The 18492-nt window shown below is 39.0% G+C and overlaps 1 protein-coding gene and 1 non-coding gene across 2 annotated transcripts; one reads left to right on the plus strand and one right to left on the minus strand.

Annotated features, from left to right (window-relative positions):
- Positions 1–1617: 1617 nt before the first annotated feature.
- Positions 1618–1724, minus strand: LOC115696110 (small nucleolar RNA R71). Its single transcript, XR_004007706.2, has one exon. It is a non-coding gene; the product is annotated as a small nucleolar RNA R71 (small nucleolar RNA).
- Positions 1725–15862: 14138 nt separating this feature from the next.
- LOC115694729 (uncharacterized) lies at positions 15863–17201 on the plus strand. Its single transcript, XM_030621817.2, has one exon. It carries the CDS (start codon positions 16119–16121, stop codon positions 16740–16742), a length of 624 nt encoding a protein of 207 aa, XP_030477677.1. The 5' UTR covers positions 15863–16118; the 3' UTR covers positions 16743–17201.
- Positions 17202–18492: the final 1291 nt, after the last annotated feature.

Below are 18492 nucleotides of genomic sequence, written 5' to 3' on the forward strand. Positions count from 1 at the left end.
AGAAGAAGATTGAGAAGAAGGAGAAGAAGGCAACCTACAAAGAGAGGAGTTGAGCTTCAAACTCATTTCTCTTGCTCTCCTCTTCATTTTGTATCATTTTCTTCTCTCTAGTTTTCTCTTAAACTCCATGAACATTTTATTTTCTGGTTTGTTGTTTTTAATTTCAGCTATGAACTAAACTCTTTGAGATTTGGGTGGTTATGAACCCTTGTATGGACTAGTGTTTTGATTTTGCAATGATGAAGTAATCTTGTCTTAGTTCAATTAGTTGGGATGAAATGTTGATTGAATGTTAATTTTTGGCCATTTTTAACATTTACCAAGCTAGATCTTACTTGGAAAAGCAAGACCTAGTTGAACCCCTCTAATTGATGCATGATTTTTACCTTCTCTTCTAGGTTTTAATTAGTAGTGAAATAGGGATATTTTGCTACCATGCATAACTAAAGATTTGATGCTTTATTAGGCTATTTGTGATCTAAACTGATGTAGGAATGCATTGTGAGATTATGAATGGTTTATTGCAAGTTTTGGAAAAAGCTTGCTGGTTTTTTTTGGAAATCTGTTAACTCTGCCAGGATTGCTGAGTCATTGCTGGGTCATTGTTGTATCAACTGGGACATACAAGTGGAAATTAATCACCCAAGTCTAATCTCCAAATCTGAAATTACCACCACTTTAAACACTTTTAGCTTCTTATTTTTACTGTATTTAGTTTAAAAAATTAGTTCTCAAGTTTAGAATCAAGACTATAAATTTTCCTTGTGAATTGATGTGTGATTTTATTTTATTTTTATTTGAAATTCTTGGAATTGCTTTTAGTTGATTTAACATTATTTAGTAAAAAGTCCCTGTGGAGACGAACTTTGATTACTTATCATTGTATTACTTGTTTGTGATTGTGTACACTTGCGCAATTATAAAGCAATATAATTTTCACAACAAGTTTTTGGCGCCGTTGCCGGGGACTTTAAGTTCTAAATTTTGTTTTATCAACTAATTGACATTCTAAGAATTTTTGTGCTTTTAATCTTGCTGGTTTGTCTTTGAAATCTCAGGTATCTATAGTGTATGAACCAACAAGAGGACTTTGAACTTGCTCCTATTGATCCCGAGATTGAACGCACATTCCGAAGAAGAAGAAGAAGGGTTCAAAAGGCTAAGGGCCGAGACATCATGGCTGAGAATTTTGATGATGATGGGGTCGCTCAACAAATTGTTAATCCCATCATATTGGCAGATGATCGAGCAAGGGCTATAAGGGAGTATGCAGCCCCCATGTTTAATGAGCTCAATCCAGGCATTGTGAGGCCTGAAATACAAGCATCGCAGTTTGAGCTCAAGCCAGTGATGTTTCAAATGCTCCAAACCGTGGGGCAATTCAGCGGGATGCCAACTGAGGATCCTCACCTCCATCTCCGTTCATTTTTGGAGGTGAGTGATTCTTTCAAGATCCAAGGAGTGAGTGAAGAGGTGTTAAGGTTGAAGCTATTCCCATTCTCACTACGAGACCGAGCTAGATCATGGCTCAACACTTTGCCTCCTGATTCTGTGACCAATTGGAATGACCTTGCTGAGAAGTTTCTGAGGAAATACTTTCCTCCTACTAGAAATGCAAAATTCAGAAGTGAGATCATGTCTTTTCAGCAACTTGAAGATGAGTCCACAAGTGATGCGTGGGAGAGGTTTAAGGAGCTTTTGCGAAAGTGTCCACATCATGGCATTCCACATTGTATTCAGATGGAGACTTTTTATAATGGCTTGAATGCAGCTTCTCGAATGGTGTTAGATGCATCGGCCAATGGTGCTATTTTGTCGAAGTCTTACAATGAAGCATTTGAGATTTTGGAGACCATTGCAAGTAACAACTACCAATGGTCCAACACAAGAGCTCCAACAAGTAGAAAAGTGGCGGGAATCCTTGAGGTAGATGCAATAACGGCTTTGACAGCTCAAATGGCTTCCATGACGAATGTTTTGAAGAATTTGAGTATTGGGAACGCTAAAAATATTCAACCAGCTGCTGCCATTCAAAGTGATGATGTCTCATGTGTGTTTTGTGGAGAAGGGCATGTGTTTGAGAAGTGTCCATCTAATCCGGAGTCAGTTTGTTACATGGGAAATCAGAATTTTAACAGAAACAATGGGGCATTCTCAAACTCGTACAATCAAGCATGGAAGAATTATCCTAATTTGTCTTGGGGGGTCAAGGAGCAAGCTCAAGCACTGCACCAGCCCAAGGAAGACAAGCATATCCACCGGGTTTTTCACAACAACCGCGACATCCACAACATGCTTAAAATTCCCAACCAAGTTCTTTGGAGAGTCTAATGGGGGATTATATGGCCAAAAATGATGCGGTGATACAAAGTCAAGCTGCCTCTCTTCGAAACTTAGAGTTGCAACTTGGACATTTGGCCAATGAATTAAAAGCTAGGCCGCAAGGGTCTTTGCCTAGCGACACGAAAAATCCAAGGAGGGATGGGAAGGAACAATGAAAATCCATTCACTTGAGGAGTGGCAAGCATCTGAAAAATTCCGAGGAGGAAATAAAGGGTAGTGGGGAGCCCACTTCAATCCAAAACGACGAAAAATTGAGTAAAAAAACTGCCCAGGAAATTGCTGATACCAGACCAGTTGATACAGCATCGGGTCAGCAATCTGACAGTCAGCAATCCGCACCAGTATGTACTAAACCACCCCTTCCATTTCCTCAAAGATTTCAGAAAGAGCAGCAAGATGGGCAATTCAAGAAGTTTTTAGATGTGTTGAAGCAGCTCCATATCAATATTCCCTTGGTGGAAGCATCGGAGCAAATGCCGAACTATGTCAAGTTCTTAAAAGACATTTTGACGAAGAAAAGGAGGTTGGGGGAGTTTGAAACTGTAGCTCTTACAAAAGGATGCAGCGCCATGTTGAAAAGTAAGATTCCACCGAAGTTTAAGGATCCGGGTAGTTTTACAATCCCTTGTTCTATTGGGGGGCGGGATGTTGGAAGAGCTTTATGTGATTTGGGTGCAAGCATCAACCTCATGCCTATGTCGATCTTTAAGAAGTTGGGTATTGGTGAAGCACGTCCTACAACTGTTACATTGCAACTTGCTGACAGGTCCATGGCCCATCCGGAAGGAAAAATAGAAGATGTTCTAGTACAGGTTGACAAGTTCATTTTTCCAGCTGATTTCATCATCCTAGACTATGAAGCTGATAGAGATGTGCCTATTATCTTGGGTCGACCGTTCCTTGCTACCGGGAGAACTCTGATTGATGTGCAAAATGGGGAGCTCACAATGAGGGTGAATGACCAAAAAGTCACCTTTAATGTGTTCAATGCTATGAGATTTCCGAATGAGATAGAAGAGTGCTCCCGCATAAGTGTAATTGACTCGATAGTGGCTGAAAAATTTCACAAGGAAGCTTGGAAGGGTGAGAAATTTATAAGTTCTTTTGATGAGCTTGAAGACTTGAGTGAAGATGAAGACAACCAAGTTGCTTGAGTGGAGCCATTGCAACCTATTCCTAAATTCAAGAAGCCCTTTGAATCTTTGGAGTTGAAGGAAAGTAATTTTAAACCTCCAAAACCCTCCATCCAAGAACCACCGAAGTTGGAGTTGAAACCCTTGCCAAGCCATCTGAAGTATGCCTATTTGGGGGAGAATGACACGCTACCAGTTATTATAGCATCAAACTTGGTAGTTGAAGATGAAGGTGCCTTGCTAGAGGTGTTGAAAAAGCATAAAAAAGCAATCGGGTGGACTATGGCGGACATAAGGGGTATTAGTCCAACGATTTGCACGCACAAGATACTTTTAGAAGCTGGTTGTAGCAATTTTGTTGAGCATCAGCGAAGATTGAATCCCGTCATGAAAGAAGTAGTGCGAAAAGAAGTGATCAAGTGGCTAGATTATGGTATTGTGTACCCAATTTCGGATAGCTCATGGGTTAGTCATGTTCAATGTGTGCCCAAGAAAGGAGGAGTCACGGTGGTGGCTAATGCAAACAATGAGTTGATTCCCACTCGAACCGTGACCGGTTGGAGGGTGTGTATGGACTACCGGAAGCTAAACAATGCTACTCGGAAGGATCATTTCCCGCTGCCATTTATTGACCAAATGTTGGATCGTTTGGCGGGAAAAGAGTTTTATTGCTTTCTTGACGGATATTCGGGTTACAATCAGATTTCTATAGCACCAGAAGATCAAGAGAAAACCACCTTCACTTGTCCATATGGTACCTTTGCCTTTAGGAGGATGCCATTTGGATTGTGCAATGCTCCCGCGACTTTCCAAAGGTGTATGATGGCTATTTTCTCGGATATGGCTGAGAGTATTTTGGAGATATTCATGGATGACTTCTCTATTTACGGGGATTCATTTGGGGTTTGTTTGGAGAATTTGGAAAGAGTGTTAGCAAGATGTGAAGAAACCAACTTGGTGCTTAATTGGGAGAAATGCCACTTCATGGTTCAATAGGGTATTGTGTTGAGTCACAAAGTGTCTAGCAAGGGGATAGAAGTTGACAAGGCAAAGCTAGAAGTGATTGAGAAGTTACCAGCCCCTACCACGGTGAAAGGCATAAGAAGCTTCCTTGGACACGCGGGTTTCTATAGGCGCTTCATTAAAGACTTTTCTAAGGTGTCCAAACCCTTGTGTAACTTGCTGGAACGAAATAGACCATTTGAGTTTACCGCTGAATGTAATGAAGCATTTTTGAAGTTGAAGACAGCTCTTGTTATGGCCCCCGTGATTGTAGCACCCGATTGGTCATTGCCCTTTGAACTCATGTGTGATGCAAGTGATTTTGCCGTTGGGGCTGTTCTTGGGCAGCGGAAGAATAAGATCTTTCATTCCATTTATTACGCAAGCAAAACTCTTGTTGATGCCCAAATTAACTACACCACTACTGAGAAAGAGTTGCTAGCGGTGGTTTTTGCCTTTGAGAAATTCAGATCATATCTTGTGGGAACCAAGGTTGTTGTGTATACTGACCACTCGGCAATCAAGTATTTGATAACCAAGAAAGATTCTAAACCGAGGCTTATTCATTGGGTTTTGTTGCTACAAGAGTTTGACTTGGAAATTCGAGACAGAAAAGGGACAGAAAACAAAGTAGCGGATCATCTCTCTAGGTTGGAAACTAACAATCACAGCAGCCACTTAGAGGGAGAATTACAAATTCAAGACTCCTTCCCAGATGAGCAACTGCTAGTGGTAGAGCAAACACGGGTACCATGGTATGCAGACATTGTCAATTACTTAGTTGGAGGTGCCTATCCACCTGATTTTACCAAGCAGCAGCTCAAAAAGTTCCTTCATGATAGCAAGTTTTATTTTTGGGATGAGCCATACTTGTACAAGCAGTGCCCAGATCGTATTATGCGGAGATGTGTGCCAATGAGTGAAGTTAGAAGCATCTTGGAGCATTGTCATTCAGCTCCTTATGGTGGCCATTTTGGTGGACAACGCACGGCGGCCAAGGTTTTTCAATCCGGGTATTATTGGCCCTCTATTTTTAAAGATGCTCATGCTTTTGTTCAACAATGTGATCGCTGCCAGCGAGTGGGAAATATCTCCGCCAGGAATGAGATGCCTCTTAATTGTATTTTGGAGGTGGAGTTGTTTGACGTTTGGGGTATCGACTTTATGGGACCTTTCCCACAATCCTTTGGGAATCTCTACATTCTAGTGGCGGTGGATTATGTGTCAAAGTGGGTGGAGGCAATTGCTAGTCCGAAGAATGATGCTCGAGTGGTTATGAAATTCTTTCATAAACATGTCTTTACAAGGTTTGGGACTCCTAGAGCTTTGATAAGTGATGAGGGAACACACTTCGTGAACAAAGTGTTGGCTGCCCTCTTGGCAAAATATAGTGTAAAACATAAAATTGCCACTGCCTATCACCCACAGACTAACGGGCAAGCTGAAATATCTAATCGGGAAATTAAAGGCATATTGGAGAAGGTTGTAAATCCCAACAGAAAAGATTGGTCCCAACGCCTCGATGATGCACTTTGGGCATATAGGACAGTAGGGCTGTACATCGGTCGGTTTGGGCGGTTTATCCTATATATTTTCTAACCCAATCTAAAGTTCGGGTTGCTAAAATTTAAGTGCAACCAGCCCAATGTAAAAAAAAAAATCTATAAACCGACCAACGGTTTGGGCGGTTTGGTCGGGTTAACCCGCCAAAACCGGCCAAACTTTTTTTTTTTTTTAGTTTTAAAGTCAAAATCAATAAAAATTAAAAAGATAAATTAAAAAAATCATATTCCACCAAAGTACAACACTATATATATGACTTTAAAACTAATAATTAAGTATATAACTTTATATAATTATATATTTAATCATTTATGTTATATATAATAAAAACTAAAAAGTTAAAAAAAAAAATTAAAGGTGCAAAATCGGGTTGGTCGGGTTGGTCGGTTTAATTGGACGGGTTGGACCTATTTTCAACCCGCCCAATTAACAGATTGGGCGGTTTGTAATTTTTTCGGGTTATTTCGGTTTGTAATTTTTATCGGTTTTTTCGGTTCGGTTTGGGCGGGTTATTCGGTTTGGGCGGTTTACAAATTTTTTTGTACAACCCTATAGGACAGCATATAAAACTCCTCTAGGCATGTCTCCATATCGCCTAGTTTATGGGAAAGCATGCCATCTTCCCGTGGAGTTAGAACACAAGGCGTTTTGGGCACTAAAAAATCTCAATATGGATATTTCAGCAGCTGGAGAAGCAAGAAAGTTACAGCTGAACGAGTTGGATGAATTGCGTTGGTTTTCATATGAGAATGCTAAATTGTATAAGGAAAAGACAAAGAGATGGCATGATGATAGAATCAAGGAAAGAGTTTCTGCAAAAGGGCAAGAAGTTTTACTCTTTAATTCAAGGCTCAAACTCTTTCCTGGAAAATTAAAGTCCCGTTGGTCTGGCCCGTTTACTATGCAAGAAGTGACTCCTTTTGGTGCGATTACAGTGAAAGATCAACAATCCGGGAGGGAATTTAAAGTGAACGGGCAGCGGCTGAAACACTATTGGAGAGGCGAGGTCAACCGAGAGAAGACCTCGATTTCTTTGAAAGATGCTTGATCATTGTAATTTGGGGTGCCTACAAAAGAAAAAAAAAATTGAATTGAAAAAAAAAATTGAAAAAAAAAAGAATGAAAGAAAAAAAAATTTCTCAATGAAGGCACCCCTTGAAAAAAAAACAACAAAAGAAAAAAAAAAGAAATTAAAAAAAAAAAAGAGAAAAAGAAATTATATATATATTATAATTAGCTATAAATAATTGTCATGGTGAAATTGAGATTGTGTTCTTTTCTTTGTGCAGAGAATCAAGTGAAAAAGGCTGTGGAAGTGAATAAATTTTGAATTGGGCAAGAGCATTAAGTCTGGGGTGGCAGGTTGCTGTTCAGTTGCTATAGCAAAGGCTTAGCAAAAGGTGTTTTGGTACTAGGCTGATCATATGAACTGGGGTTTGAAAAAAAAATAAAGTGAATGGTCTAATCAAGAGAAACATGTGACAAAAATTATTTTAATGAGCAATCATTGGGCACAACTCTTTTTACTCAGTCCAATCATTTGGAGTGATGTACCTTTGTACTCAAAAATGCCACATAAAGTATACATGTATTATTTTGTGGGGCTTTAAGTTTTTGACTTTAGTCAACTGGGCCCCTCTACTAATCAGAGCCCACTTCTCTCAGCCCAATACCCAACCCTACCATTTCATCATCTTCATCAATCACCAACACACACAGCCGCACTTCCCTTCACCAGTCGACCCAACCTCCATTTCACCTGAAACCGAACCCAAAATCTCACCTAAACCCGAGCTTCCATTTCCTCCATTGAAACCGTAGCCACAAAAATCGCACCAGCTCCCATAGCCTCAATCCGAACCACCATTGTTAACTCAACCCATACTTCACCCGAACTCATAGCAGCCCGAATCACCATTCGAACCAATCTCAAACCTCCCAGCCATTTCATCCATTCAACCCGAGCCACCACCAAGTCGAACCCATCCCTGTACCAATTGAAGCCATCACGTCCAGCACCCAATCGAGCATCGCCCTTTCCAGTTGACCCACCAACGAGTTCAAACATCACCTCCGAAGCACCCCAGTCGACTGAGCTCCACCGTGACCAATACCCAGCAGTCACCCACATCACTTCGCACCAACCACGACTTCACCCGAAGTCACCCACGCCACCATCATTGCACTCTGTTTGTGCTAAGTGAAGAGCAGAAATTGCCACAGGGAGCACCATCAAAAGTGATTGGGTAAAATTCTTATACTCCTTCAATACATAATCCTATGGCTGCCGAGTGATTATTTGTGAATTTTTGTTTGGGATAAAATTGAATTTGGATTTGTTGAAGTAGTTCAATTGGTGGTGTAGTGCTTTGATTTGGAAGTGATATTTTGCAATGGTGTAGTTAAAAATTAGGTTTAGTGCAGCTTGGAAAGTGTGGTAATTTTGGAAGGGTAATGGTTGTGGACGGATTACTGTGGTGATGGAATTTGGTATAATGTGCAAAATATTGACGTGAATTTGACAATATTGCTGTGGGTGAGTGAATTAAAGTCAAGGTGGTGTGGTTTGGCAAGTGTGGAAGGTTGTGGACATTGTAGGGCTTGGTAAGACTTATTGTTGTGATCAGGGGTAGATGGTTTCTTTGGTGTCAAGGAATTGATTGAGTTACATTGATAGTTTGGAATTGGGGTTGTAACTTGGAAATTGTTGGTGTGCATTTGAATTACTCATTATTCTCTGCGGTTTGTATGGTGGTGAGTTGGAATTTGAGACAGAGTTAGAAATATTACAAGTTTGAACAGATTTGTGGTGTTGGATAAATTAGACATTGAAAGAGTTACACAGGGGAAGTATCATGGCCAAGTACTACATGGATTGTGTGTAAGGTGTCAAAATTTTACTTGGTGTGGTGTGGGTTGGCAAAAGTAGTAATTTTTGAACAAGATTGGGTTGGGAACAGTGAAGTGCATTGTAAGCGTTATTATTGTGTTGAGGGGCAGCAGTGAGTAAGAAAGCAGAGACAAAACTTTGGACCAAATGTATATGAAGTTTCTTTTAAGAATACCATTTTTCTTTTGTTGCTTGGGCTTTTCAACTTCAAGAATGCCAACTGTAAATCATTTAACTCAAATCTAGGAACATAATTAAAGTTAATTAAATATTTTCAAATGAATACTTTTTTTCAATTAAAATTATGAAAATATTTAATTAAACTAATTTTATGTACACAATTAAATGCTTAAAGTATACAAATTTGAGTCTTAATCAGGTCTCCTCCCGGATCATCGCCTCCGCTTGGGCTTCCCTCCGCCTGGCCTCTTCCTCGAACTTGGCCTTGGCAAGGGCCTCCCGCCGCTCAGCATCCTCTTGGAACGTCTGCCTTTCAGCAGACAGATCCTGTAGGGTCTTCATGACTTCGTCTATGCCCCCGAATTCGGACAAGACGAAGCCATGGTTGATTAGGTTCTTGGAAAGGCGGCCGACATCTGCAGCAAGCTGGAAAAGGATGCAAGAGTGAGTAAAGTCCTTAAGAAAAATAATGAGGAAAAAAGTAAACTACGAAATACTTACCACAGTCAAGGAGTGGCTGAGATCCTGAACTTCAAAGACGGAGTTCAAGGATGCACAAGCAGCAAACCGCTTGGGCGCGCACCGGGTTAGCTGAGACACAAACTCGCCGGTCATCTCCGCGGCAAAAGGAGCCAAGGTGGGCCCGAGGAAACGATTGAACCAGTCTGACAGGGGGTCCAAGTTTAGATCCCACGGGTTCTGGTAGTTCTAATCGTTAAGGTTATTTTGCATTTCATCTCGCAAAACCCTCCTCAAGGCCTCCACATCGGCATGCCCCCGGGAGTACTCGTCCATGGCGTAGTTATGCTTGGCTATCCGGAGCTCCTGCCTCGCCTCATCTCCGGGAACCGGAGTCAGCACTATGTTGGGAGGCACTGTATATTCCTCCGCCTCGGAAGGGATCCCGGAATCAGGGCCAGGGGCCGGAGTGTCCACTGCCATTTTATGCACCTCCTCGGCTACCATCTTACCCTTACGCTTGCGGATCAGAGCAACCTCTTGCTCTTCTTCACCTTCTTCAACTTCCTCAGGAAGAGCCTATTGCTCTTCTTGACCTTCTTTAGCTTCCTCAGGAAGCACCTCCTCCTCATCCACTAAGTCAATAGTGTCTGGAGGGGCACTGGAAGAAGCTTTCATGGGAGTGGCCACATGGGAAGAAGTTAGAGGAAGGGGAGCGTCAGGAGTGTGAGCTCCGGCAAGCTCAGCCAAGATTGCATCCATGGAGTTAGCTGCTATAACAAAAGAAAAGAGGCAAGTGTCAGAATCTGTGAAAGCAATAAAACACTTAAAAAAGCAATCAAGCTAGTCCTACCCTGACTCTCTAATTCGGCCCTAGCAAAATTTTGAATCTTAATGCTGGCTGCATCATCCCCGAGATAGCTGTCCGAGGGCCGGAACCAGCTAGAAGAAAGATAGGCCGAAGGGTCCAAGGGAACGGGCTCCGGAGGTCCAAAACCCATCCGGGACCGACCTAGGAAATCTCCTAAGTTGGAAAAATAATAGTCCTTGGCGTGATCTCCCCACCGGGTCGAGGGCATCCTAAACCTAAGGAGACGTTCATCGAACCCTACAGGCTTAAGGCTAGCATATTCGCTAACAGAAGGGACGTAATGTATTGCTAAAGGTGACTTACCAGAGCCGGAAGTACTGGCGTCAGGAGCCCCTGTATTCGACACCTGGACCGTAGGCCTTGGCCTGGGAGCCCTTTTCTCAATCGGGCTTCCAATGCGAAGGGACCTCCCGGCAGCCGTTTGGCTTCTCCTCTTGACCGGGCTCCCAACGCGAAGGGGCCTCCCGGAAGTCGCCTGGGCCTTGGAATAAGCCTTCTCCTGGGCCTTCCGGTAGAGATACTCCTAGTACTTCTTCTCTGCGGTGGCAATAATCTCATCCCAGAAGGTTTTCTCCACGGCCGGGACCCTCACGTTCGGGGCAGAGGACCTTGGAAAGGTTAGAGTCCTCCACTGACTGGTGCGGCAGGATTAGCTTGGCCTTCCGGCAGTTCTCCGTCGTGACCAAGCCCCCGACATCGAGGTCAGCCCTATCATAAGTCGCAAAGACCTGGGCCCGCTGAAGGAAGATCTGAGTAGGCGCAGTCCGTTCGTACGGAGGGATCCTGACCCACTCCGTAAGAAGCTCCGGGTGCTCCACAGCTCGGAACCCGGAGGAGAAGAAAAAGCGATGACGATATTCCTTGACATGGGTTTGCCGATTGTAAGGGACCACGCCATCATTCGAAGGGTGGGCCCGGAAGCCATAAAAACCGTCTTTAAGTTTGTCCCCCTTTTTAGGGACAGAAACAAGTTCGTAGAAATACAAAATCTCCGCCAGGCTGGGAGAGCCCCATCCCCGGGTGGAGTAAAAAATAAATAAGCCTGAAAGCAGGCGGTAAGCTTGGGAAATTAGTTGGTATGGCGCAAGGCCGACAAATACAAGAAAATTAATAAAATAATCTTGAAGGGGAAGCATGGCCCCGGACATCAGATGCGTCTGGCTCCAAGCCCCGAAGCCTCCGTAATTATGGTTAGGCGTCTCCGCATCTCGGGGCGACCGGCGGTACGTCCCGGACGTCGCGGGCTTAATTCCAGCCACCTCCACAATGTTCTCCAACTAGTGAGGGCAAGTCAGAGTGGAGTGAAGCTCGGCCGCTTCCCATTCCGTAGCACGCGGTTTGTACCCCTCCTAGGCAACGGGACCCATCATGACCTCTTCCAGGGTGGCCAGACGCTTACCCCCCTTCTTGGAAGACTTTGAACCGGATGCAGACATTTTCGATTCTGAAAAAGGGTTAAAATTCCAGCAATTAGGCCCCCTACCAAACCCTAAATCAAAAAAGGGAATGGGGGTCCCCTAACCGCTGGAAAGAGGCCCCCTCCGGACATTTGTCAACAAGAAAACCTTAGAAAGATTCCCTGGACAAAAGTCGGGTGCAAAAGTCTCACAGATAGTGACAGTGCGCATAAAAGAAAAAGAAAGAGGAAGGGCAGAAAATCGAGAAAAACAAAGTCTTCTCTATGCCCTTGAAGGCCATCACACACAGAGAATGAGTGAGCCCTCATAAAAAATAACGATAATGTGTAAAAAGAGTGACCCTAACATCAGAGAAGGGAAATCTAGACGTATTATGTAAATCCTCAGGGTGAAACATTCCCAGAAACTTCAAACGCTAAACCCAGAAAAACAAGTAAATAGTAAAGCATGCCATGAACACAACAGTAAAGTAAGGGATGCGAGAAACTTACACGAAGTGTTAGAACTGGGGGTTTGCTGTTGATCACACAAAGAAATGTAAACTGACAGTGGTGAGCAAAGGTTAGCAAAGAAATCTGTAAAGTGTTTGAAGGTTTTCTGGTCTGAGGATTTCTTTCTCTCTGGAAAACTCGAAGAAAGTTGGCGAAAAAAGGAAAGTAACCAAATGAAGGAAAGGTGATGGCTTTTATAGGCCAAAGTGCATGAGGAATAGGCGCAATCACCTACCAATCGAACGGCTGGGGAGGCGCACGATTCGAATTCCCAAGAATCAACGGGTGGATTGATTCGTAATTAAGGTGGTGGAAACGTTTGAGTATCCGTCTGACACCATTAATGCGCCGTATCAATCAAGGGGCATGAAACGAATCAACGCCTGCCAAAAGTGAATCGCTGCATTAATGGCGATCATTAAATGCACCTTCACGCGCCCAAAGCACGTGCTAGGAAACTGAGGAGTCAACCGGAGGCACATGAACAAGCCTTGGTTTATTTTTCAAATAAACAAGGCTTGGGGGGTAAATGTTGCCCCTGATTTTGCCCAATATACGTGGACCAACCGGACAGGGACACGTGGATCGAAACATCTTAATACTTGAATTATTTGCTAAGTCTTTATGAAAGACGGCAGCATCCGGGACGTGCCTCCCGGAGAAGGCATACGGAGCCTCCTATGCTCCCGGAAGCCTAAGTAACATCAAAGCATCTCCGCGAGGCGTCAGGCTTCCCCTGAGCAGTCATTTCGCATTTAATGCTGCATGGGAGGAAACGTGTTGGGACTGTTACACGCAATAAAGTCTGACGGCACAACCCCCAATTTGCACCTGCGAAGTAATGATCATTTAAGTCTATTGACGACTACACTGTGGAGAGTCACGTCAGTCAAAAGATAATAAGGACATTCCACATAAAAGCCCTACAACACCTAGGGATTTGACCATGCATTACCCATGGTATATTCATTGGGAATACCCAACTTTATAGATATTTACAGAGACACATATACAATAATCCTGGGAATCACCCCACCAAAAATACTATAAATACCCCCTCAAAGCTCATTAAATGGGGTCGAGAATTTGGGATTGCATAAGAGCAAAAAGAGTAAATACTCACCAAGAACATTCTCTGTATTTAATACACTCATAAATACACTGACTCGTGGACTAAGGCTCATTAACGCCCCAACCACGTAAAAATCCTTCTCTTAATTTCTTACAGTTCTCTAATCTTATATTATTTTATTGGTTGTCGAAAATCTAGGTCAACAGTTACAATATATATAATAAAAAAAGTAAGAAAAATAATATATACATTAATATATAATAACTAGGTAATATAGTCGCTCTTCGAGCGGTTAATTTAATTTTTTTTGTATTATAATAAATAATTACTTAAAAATATAATTCTAATATATAGGAAAATTATAAATATATTATCTTATTGCATATTATTAATAATAATTTTATTTATTAAAAATTAAATGGACAATTTTATTAATTATTATTTAGAATTATTTATTACAAAATTTAAAATTTATTATAAGTAGTATTTGAAATTATTTTGTTAAAAACAATTATTTTTATAAAAATAAATAAATAGGGTGGTGTAGAAAAAAAATACGGTGTTCCCCATAAGACATTATTTTCATATCTCGATCATTCAAAACTATTATTATTATTGTATCTTACTTGTTATCTCATTGACATTGTATCTCACTTATTTTTGTCACCGTATCTCACCCGTTATCATCATTGTATCTCATCCATTGTCATTATCGTAGTTTCCTTATAGTCGTCACTATTGTATTTTCCAAATCAATATCTTATTCTTAGATTTCATATCGAATTTTAAATATTTTTAAGATATTAGAAAAAATTTATTAGTTTCTTATGTTATTATTAATTAATATATTTTTTAAAAAATAATTATTATTTTTTAAATATTTTAATTAAAAAAAGAAAAAATATATAAAAATGTGATATTTTTTTTTCTTTTTTTTTTGAAGGATAAAAATGTGATATTTTAGTAATGAGAAATGCTAAAAAGCAACCCTCCTTGATATCATACCACTATTGGTGTAATTAAGTAACATGTCTAATATAACTTAAAAAGAATAAGATTTAGGGAATATCCCTAACCAATCATGGGTGTTGGGCACCATTGGTACCCAATAGCAATACTTTTTAGTTATAATTATGTGATACTTGACATTAAAGTTATCATTAAAAAAAACGTAAAGTAGATTTTAGTTAAAAATTAATTAATATTTTTTAATAAAAAATTTAAACTTGGTAAAAAATAATTGAAATATTATTTCAAGTATCACTTCTTTTATTATTATTATTATTAAATCTTAATTTTTTTAATGAAAAGCCAAAAACGTATACATTAGAATTACTATTTTTATATTATTATTATTATTATTTATATAGTTTTTTTTAAAACAAGTCAAAAACATCAAGATATATATATTGATTGATATTTTATGTATGTATATAAATGAAATTTATAATTAATTATATTTGATTTAAGTTTTAATATTTTTTTTTAGAATTTAATGTTTATTTTATAACTTTCTTAAAAATATTTAATATTTTTATAGAAAAATAATTAAAATAATAATAATAAAATATCAATTTATAGATTTATGTTTTTTTTTTATAAAAAAATTATTAAAATAATAGTAAAATAATAATTTGTAGATTTATATTTTAATAAAATATTAAAATTGAGGGAACTAAGGTGGTAAGAGAAAAAAATTATTAAAATAATAGTGAAATATCAATTTATATTTTTAAGATTTTTTTTAATTTTATATTTTGTGTAATTAAATTTCTATGCTATATATTAAAATTTGTTTTTTTTTTTTTTTGATATTTGCATGAATAGCCCCTTATATAAATATGTATATTTTATGTGCTAATATTTGAGTGCAATATTAGGAAACGAGCCTAATATTTTATGGAGTATTTTTTTTATATATAGAATAATATCTGTAATAAATCTTTATTATGAGTATAATGTCTTTATATATTTTTTCTCTAAAATTATTGTAAGACTTTTTCCTCAAAATTTAAAACTCAAAACGTTTTCTCAAAAAATAAGAAAGATCAAAATATTATTAAAAAAATAAAAAAACGGAAAATAATAGTAATAAAAAGAAAAAATTAGCTCACGTAATCATTTCCTCGAAATAAAAGGTCACATTATCAGATACAGTTATAGTCTGTTAGACTCATATGCCACGTCGTCACGATTTGATCAAACTGACAACAAATCAAATCACGACACCTTTTATTCTAAAACCGTAATTTGGGTTTCCACGTCAAATCAAAACCCTTGATTTTCGTCAAAACTACGAAATTACCCCATGAGAGTAGAAGACTCATCCTTAAAAAAGAACACTAAAGTAAATAAACTTAAACCCAAGGGCATTAATGTAACTTTCTGTTAAGCGCAGCCCAACTTATCTCGTCATTCATCCAATCATCATCTGTGAGTCACAGACAGGTGAAACTAACTAACTTAAAGTCGGTTTTAAAAAGGATTATCACGTGAGTTGCACGATTCCTTTTTTTCTGTACTTGGAGTAGGAGACCGACCTAATGACCTAGGCTATAGCCCTCTATAAATAGAAGGGTTTCTTATTTGTTTTTTAAGCATAGCCAAAATTGATTAACAATTAGTTTGTGTTTAGTTCTCCCAAAATTTTCATTCATTTTCTTTTTGATTTTCTCGAGAAAGTAAGTTTGGTTAAAATGGGCACGGTGATTCTTCATCCCCACGATTGCCTCGGTGCGCGGTTTCGTGGCGAATCTTTGACGACGACGACCGATTCGCAGTTCAGATCCAATCCAAACCCTAACCCTAGTCGTACCAGTTTTCAGTCTCGGCGCCGTAAGCGGAGTCCTCCGTCTTCTCCCCGCGATGACGATTGTAATCGGTCGAAAGATGTAGCCATGGTGGAAAAATCTCCTGCGATTAATTTGGTTAATGGTCAAGTCACGATATTGAAGCGAGGCGACTCGTTGAGTTTGATTGCGGGGAAGAACGATCGGATCCATGGTGCTGTTGTCTCCGATGAGAAGCGAAAACCTAAGGTTGTCTCCGTTGGGAAACGAAAACCTAGAGTTGTGAAGGTTGTTGAAGAAGCGGATTTGGGCCTTGGATCGACGAATAGGCTTGGTCCTGATCCAGAAATGATGATGAAGCAGGTTAGAGTATCCAATCACAAATTAATGGATCCTTTTTACGCTGGATCGTGTGCTGCATCTACATCTCCACCACCTAGCTCTCTGCCGCTTCCTGGATTTATAGGAAATAAAGAAGTGGCGACCGGCGATTTGCGAAGGTTGTTGGATCTCGATTTCGATATTATCTAGAAGAACCAGTAGTAGAAGGCGACCTTGAAGGATTTGGTTCGTTCGCTCAATTTGTCTCTGTTTCTTCCTTTATTTTTTCAAGAGGAAGGTTACTGAGCTTAATCAGTGACGATAATCAATCATCTTCTTCCGCTGAAGTAACGTTTTCTCAATTGCTGTAGTGTACACACTTGCAAGATTCATGGGGTTTTACAGTTGTTTCTAACGAGTCAATAGACTCAGTACTGCATTTCTTTTACTGCTTTTACAGATTTCATTTCTACAGAGTAACACATAGAAATTGTTCACTGATCAGTACATACAGTAAGTACTGTGTTTGTAATTGTATCACTGTAGATTTCTTATACGGATCAATACACACAATAAATACTGTAAATATTTCTTTTACGGATCAATACACACTATCTTCTGTTCTTATGTATGGAATAAATAATACTGTAGATTCTGTTTCCTTTTCAATTTCTGTGTTTTTTATATCTGCATATGGGGTTTGATTGTTTTGAAGACCAAAAGGGTTTATGCTTTCAATGGTTTGAATTGTGTTGAATTAATGTGATTTTGATTATGGAAAATTGTGTATTGATGTGAACGAAACAAACTTTATTTGGGTTTCTTATTGGCTTCCATTCATGCCAGTTTTCATTATCCATATATATACCCTTGATTTGGTGTTGATTCAAGTTCAGTGGGAAGGACAATCTTCTAATTAATAAAATATAGGGTAAATGTCATGAATTTTGCTAAAGCTTTTATTTGTTAGTACAAAAAAATACAATATAGTTTGAGCTATTGAGTTGAGTAGGTGAGGTCCAATTTGGAAAGTTATTTAGGGCACTTTTAAGTTGAAGTTTGATTAATTTATATAACATTTTTTAAGGTGCCGTTTGGTAACATTTTTATTTTTCAATTTTTTAATCACAAAAAATGAAAGTAAAATTTTAAAAATTTTGTTTTTGAAAAACAAAAATGCGTTCTGTAACCGCTTTTATTTTTTAATTTTAAAAACAGAAAATAAAAGTGTGTTCTGTAAAGTTTATTTTTATTTTTATTTTTTGATTTATTTACGTCTAGGTCTCGGGTCGGATTTGGGGGATTTGGGTCCGGGTCATGATCGAAGTCCAAGATATTGATTAAGAAAAAAAAAATTGTTTAAAAAATATTGAAAGTGATTTTTTTTTTTAATTTTGATTCTCAATTAAAAAATTAAAAAGTAAAAACAGTTTTATAGAACATGTTTTTGAAAAATATTTTCACTTTTTCAATTTTAAAAACAGAAAACTGATTAAAAAAGTGTTACCAAATGGCGCCTAAGTTTTCAAAGCCCATAATTAATGTTTTTATTTGTTTAGCTAATTTTATTTGTCACTAATTAATGCTAGAAAAATCGACAGAGTTTGTTGTCGGTGTCGAAAAAGTTGTTGGAGTAGCTGTCGATGCTAGAAAAGTTGTCGAAGCTATCGACGCCGAAAAAGTCTTCAGAATTGGCATTGTCGCCGAAAAATCACAAAGAAACTGGTTTCTTGATGAAGAAAATACTTTCTTGGTGATTTTTTGGCGATACAAATTTCGACATTTTTTTGGCACCGGCAGCAACTTCGACGACTTTTCTGACACCGGTAGCTACTCTGGTGACTTTTTGGCATCGATAGCAAACTTCAGAAAAGTTGTCGAAATTTTCTTGATGAATGGAGACTTTTTTGACAACGACAGTTACTCCGATGACATTCTTAACAATTAGTTATATAAAACA

The sequence above is a fragment of the Cannabis sativa genome, chromosome 6 (genome assembly GCF_029168945.1).
Source record: "Cannabis sativa cultivar Pink pepper isolate KNU-18-1 chromosome 6, ASM2916894v1, whole genome shotgun sequence".
In the NCBI taxonomy this organism is placed as follows: Eukaryota; Viridiplantae; Streptophyta; class Magnoliopsida; order Rosales; family Cannabaceae; genus Cannabis; species Cannabis sativa.

Coding starts and splice junctions, on each gene's coding strand:
- LOC115694729 (XM_030621817.2), top strand. CDS start 16,119: ATGGGCACGGTGATTCTTCATCCCCACGATTGCCTCGGTGCGCGGTTT.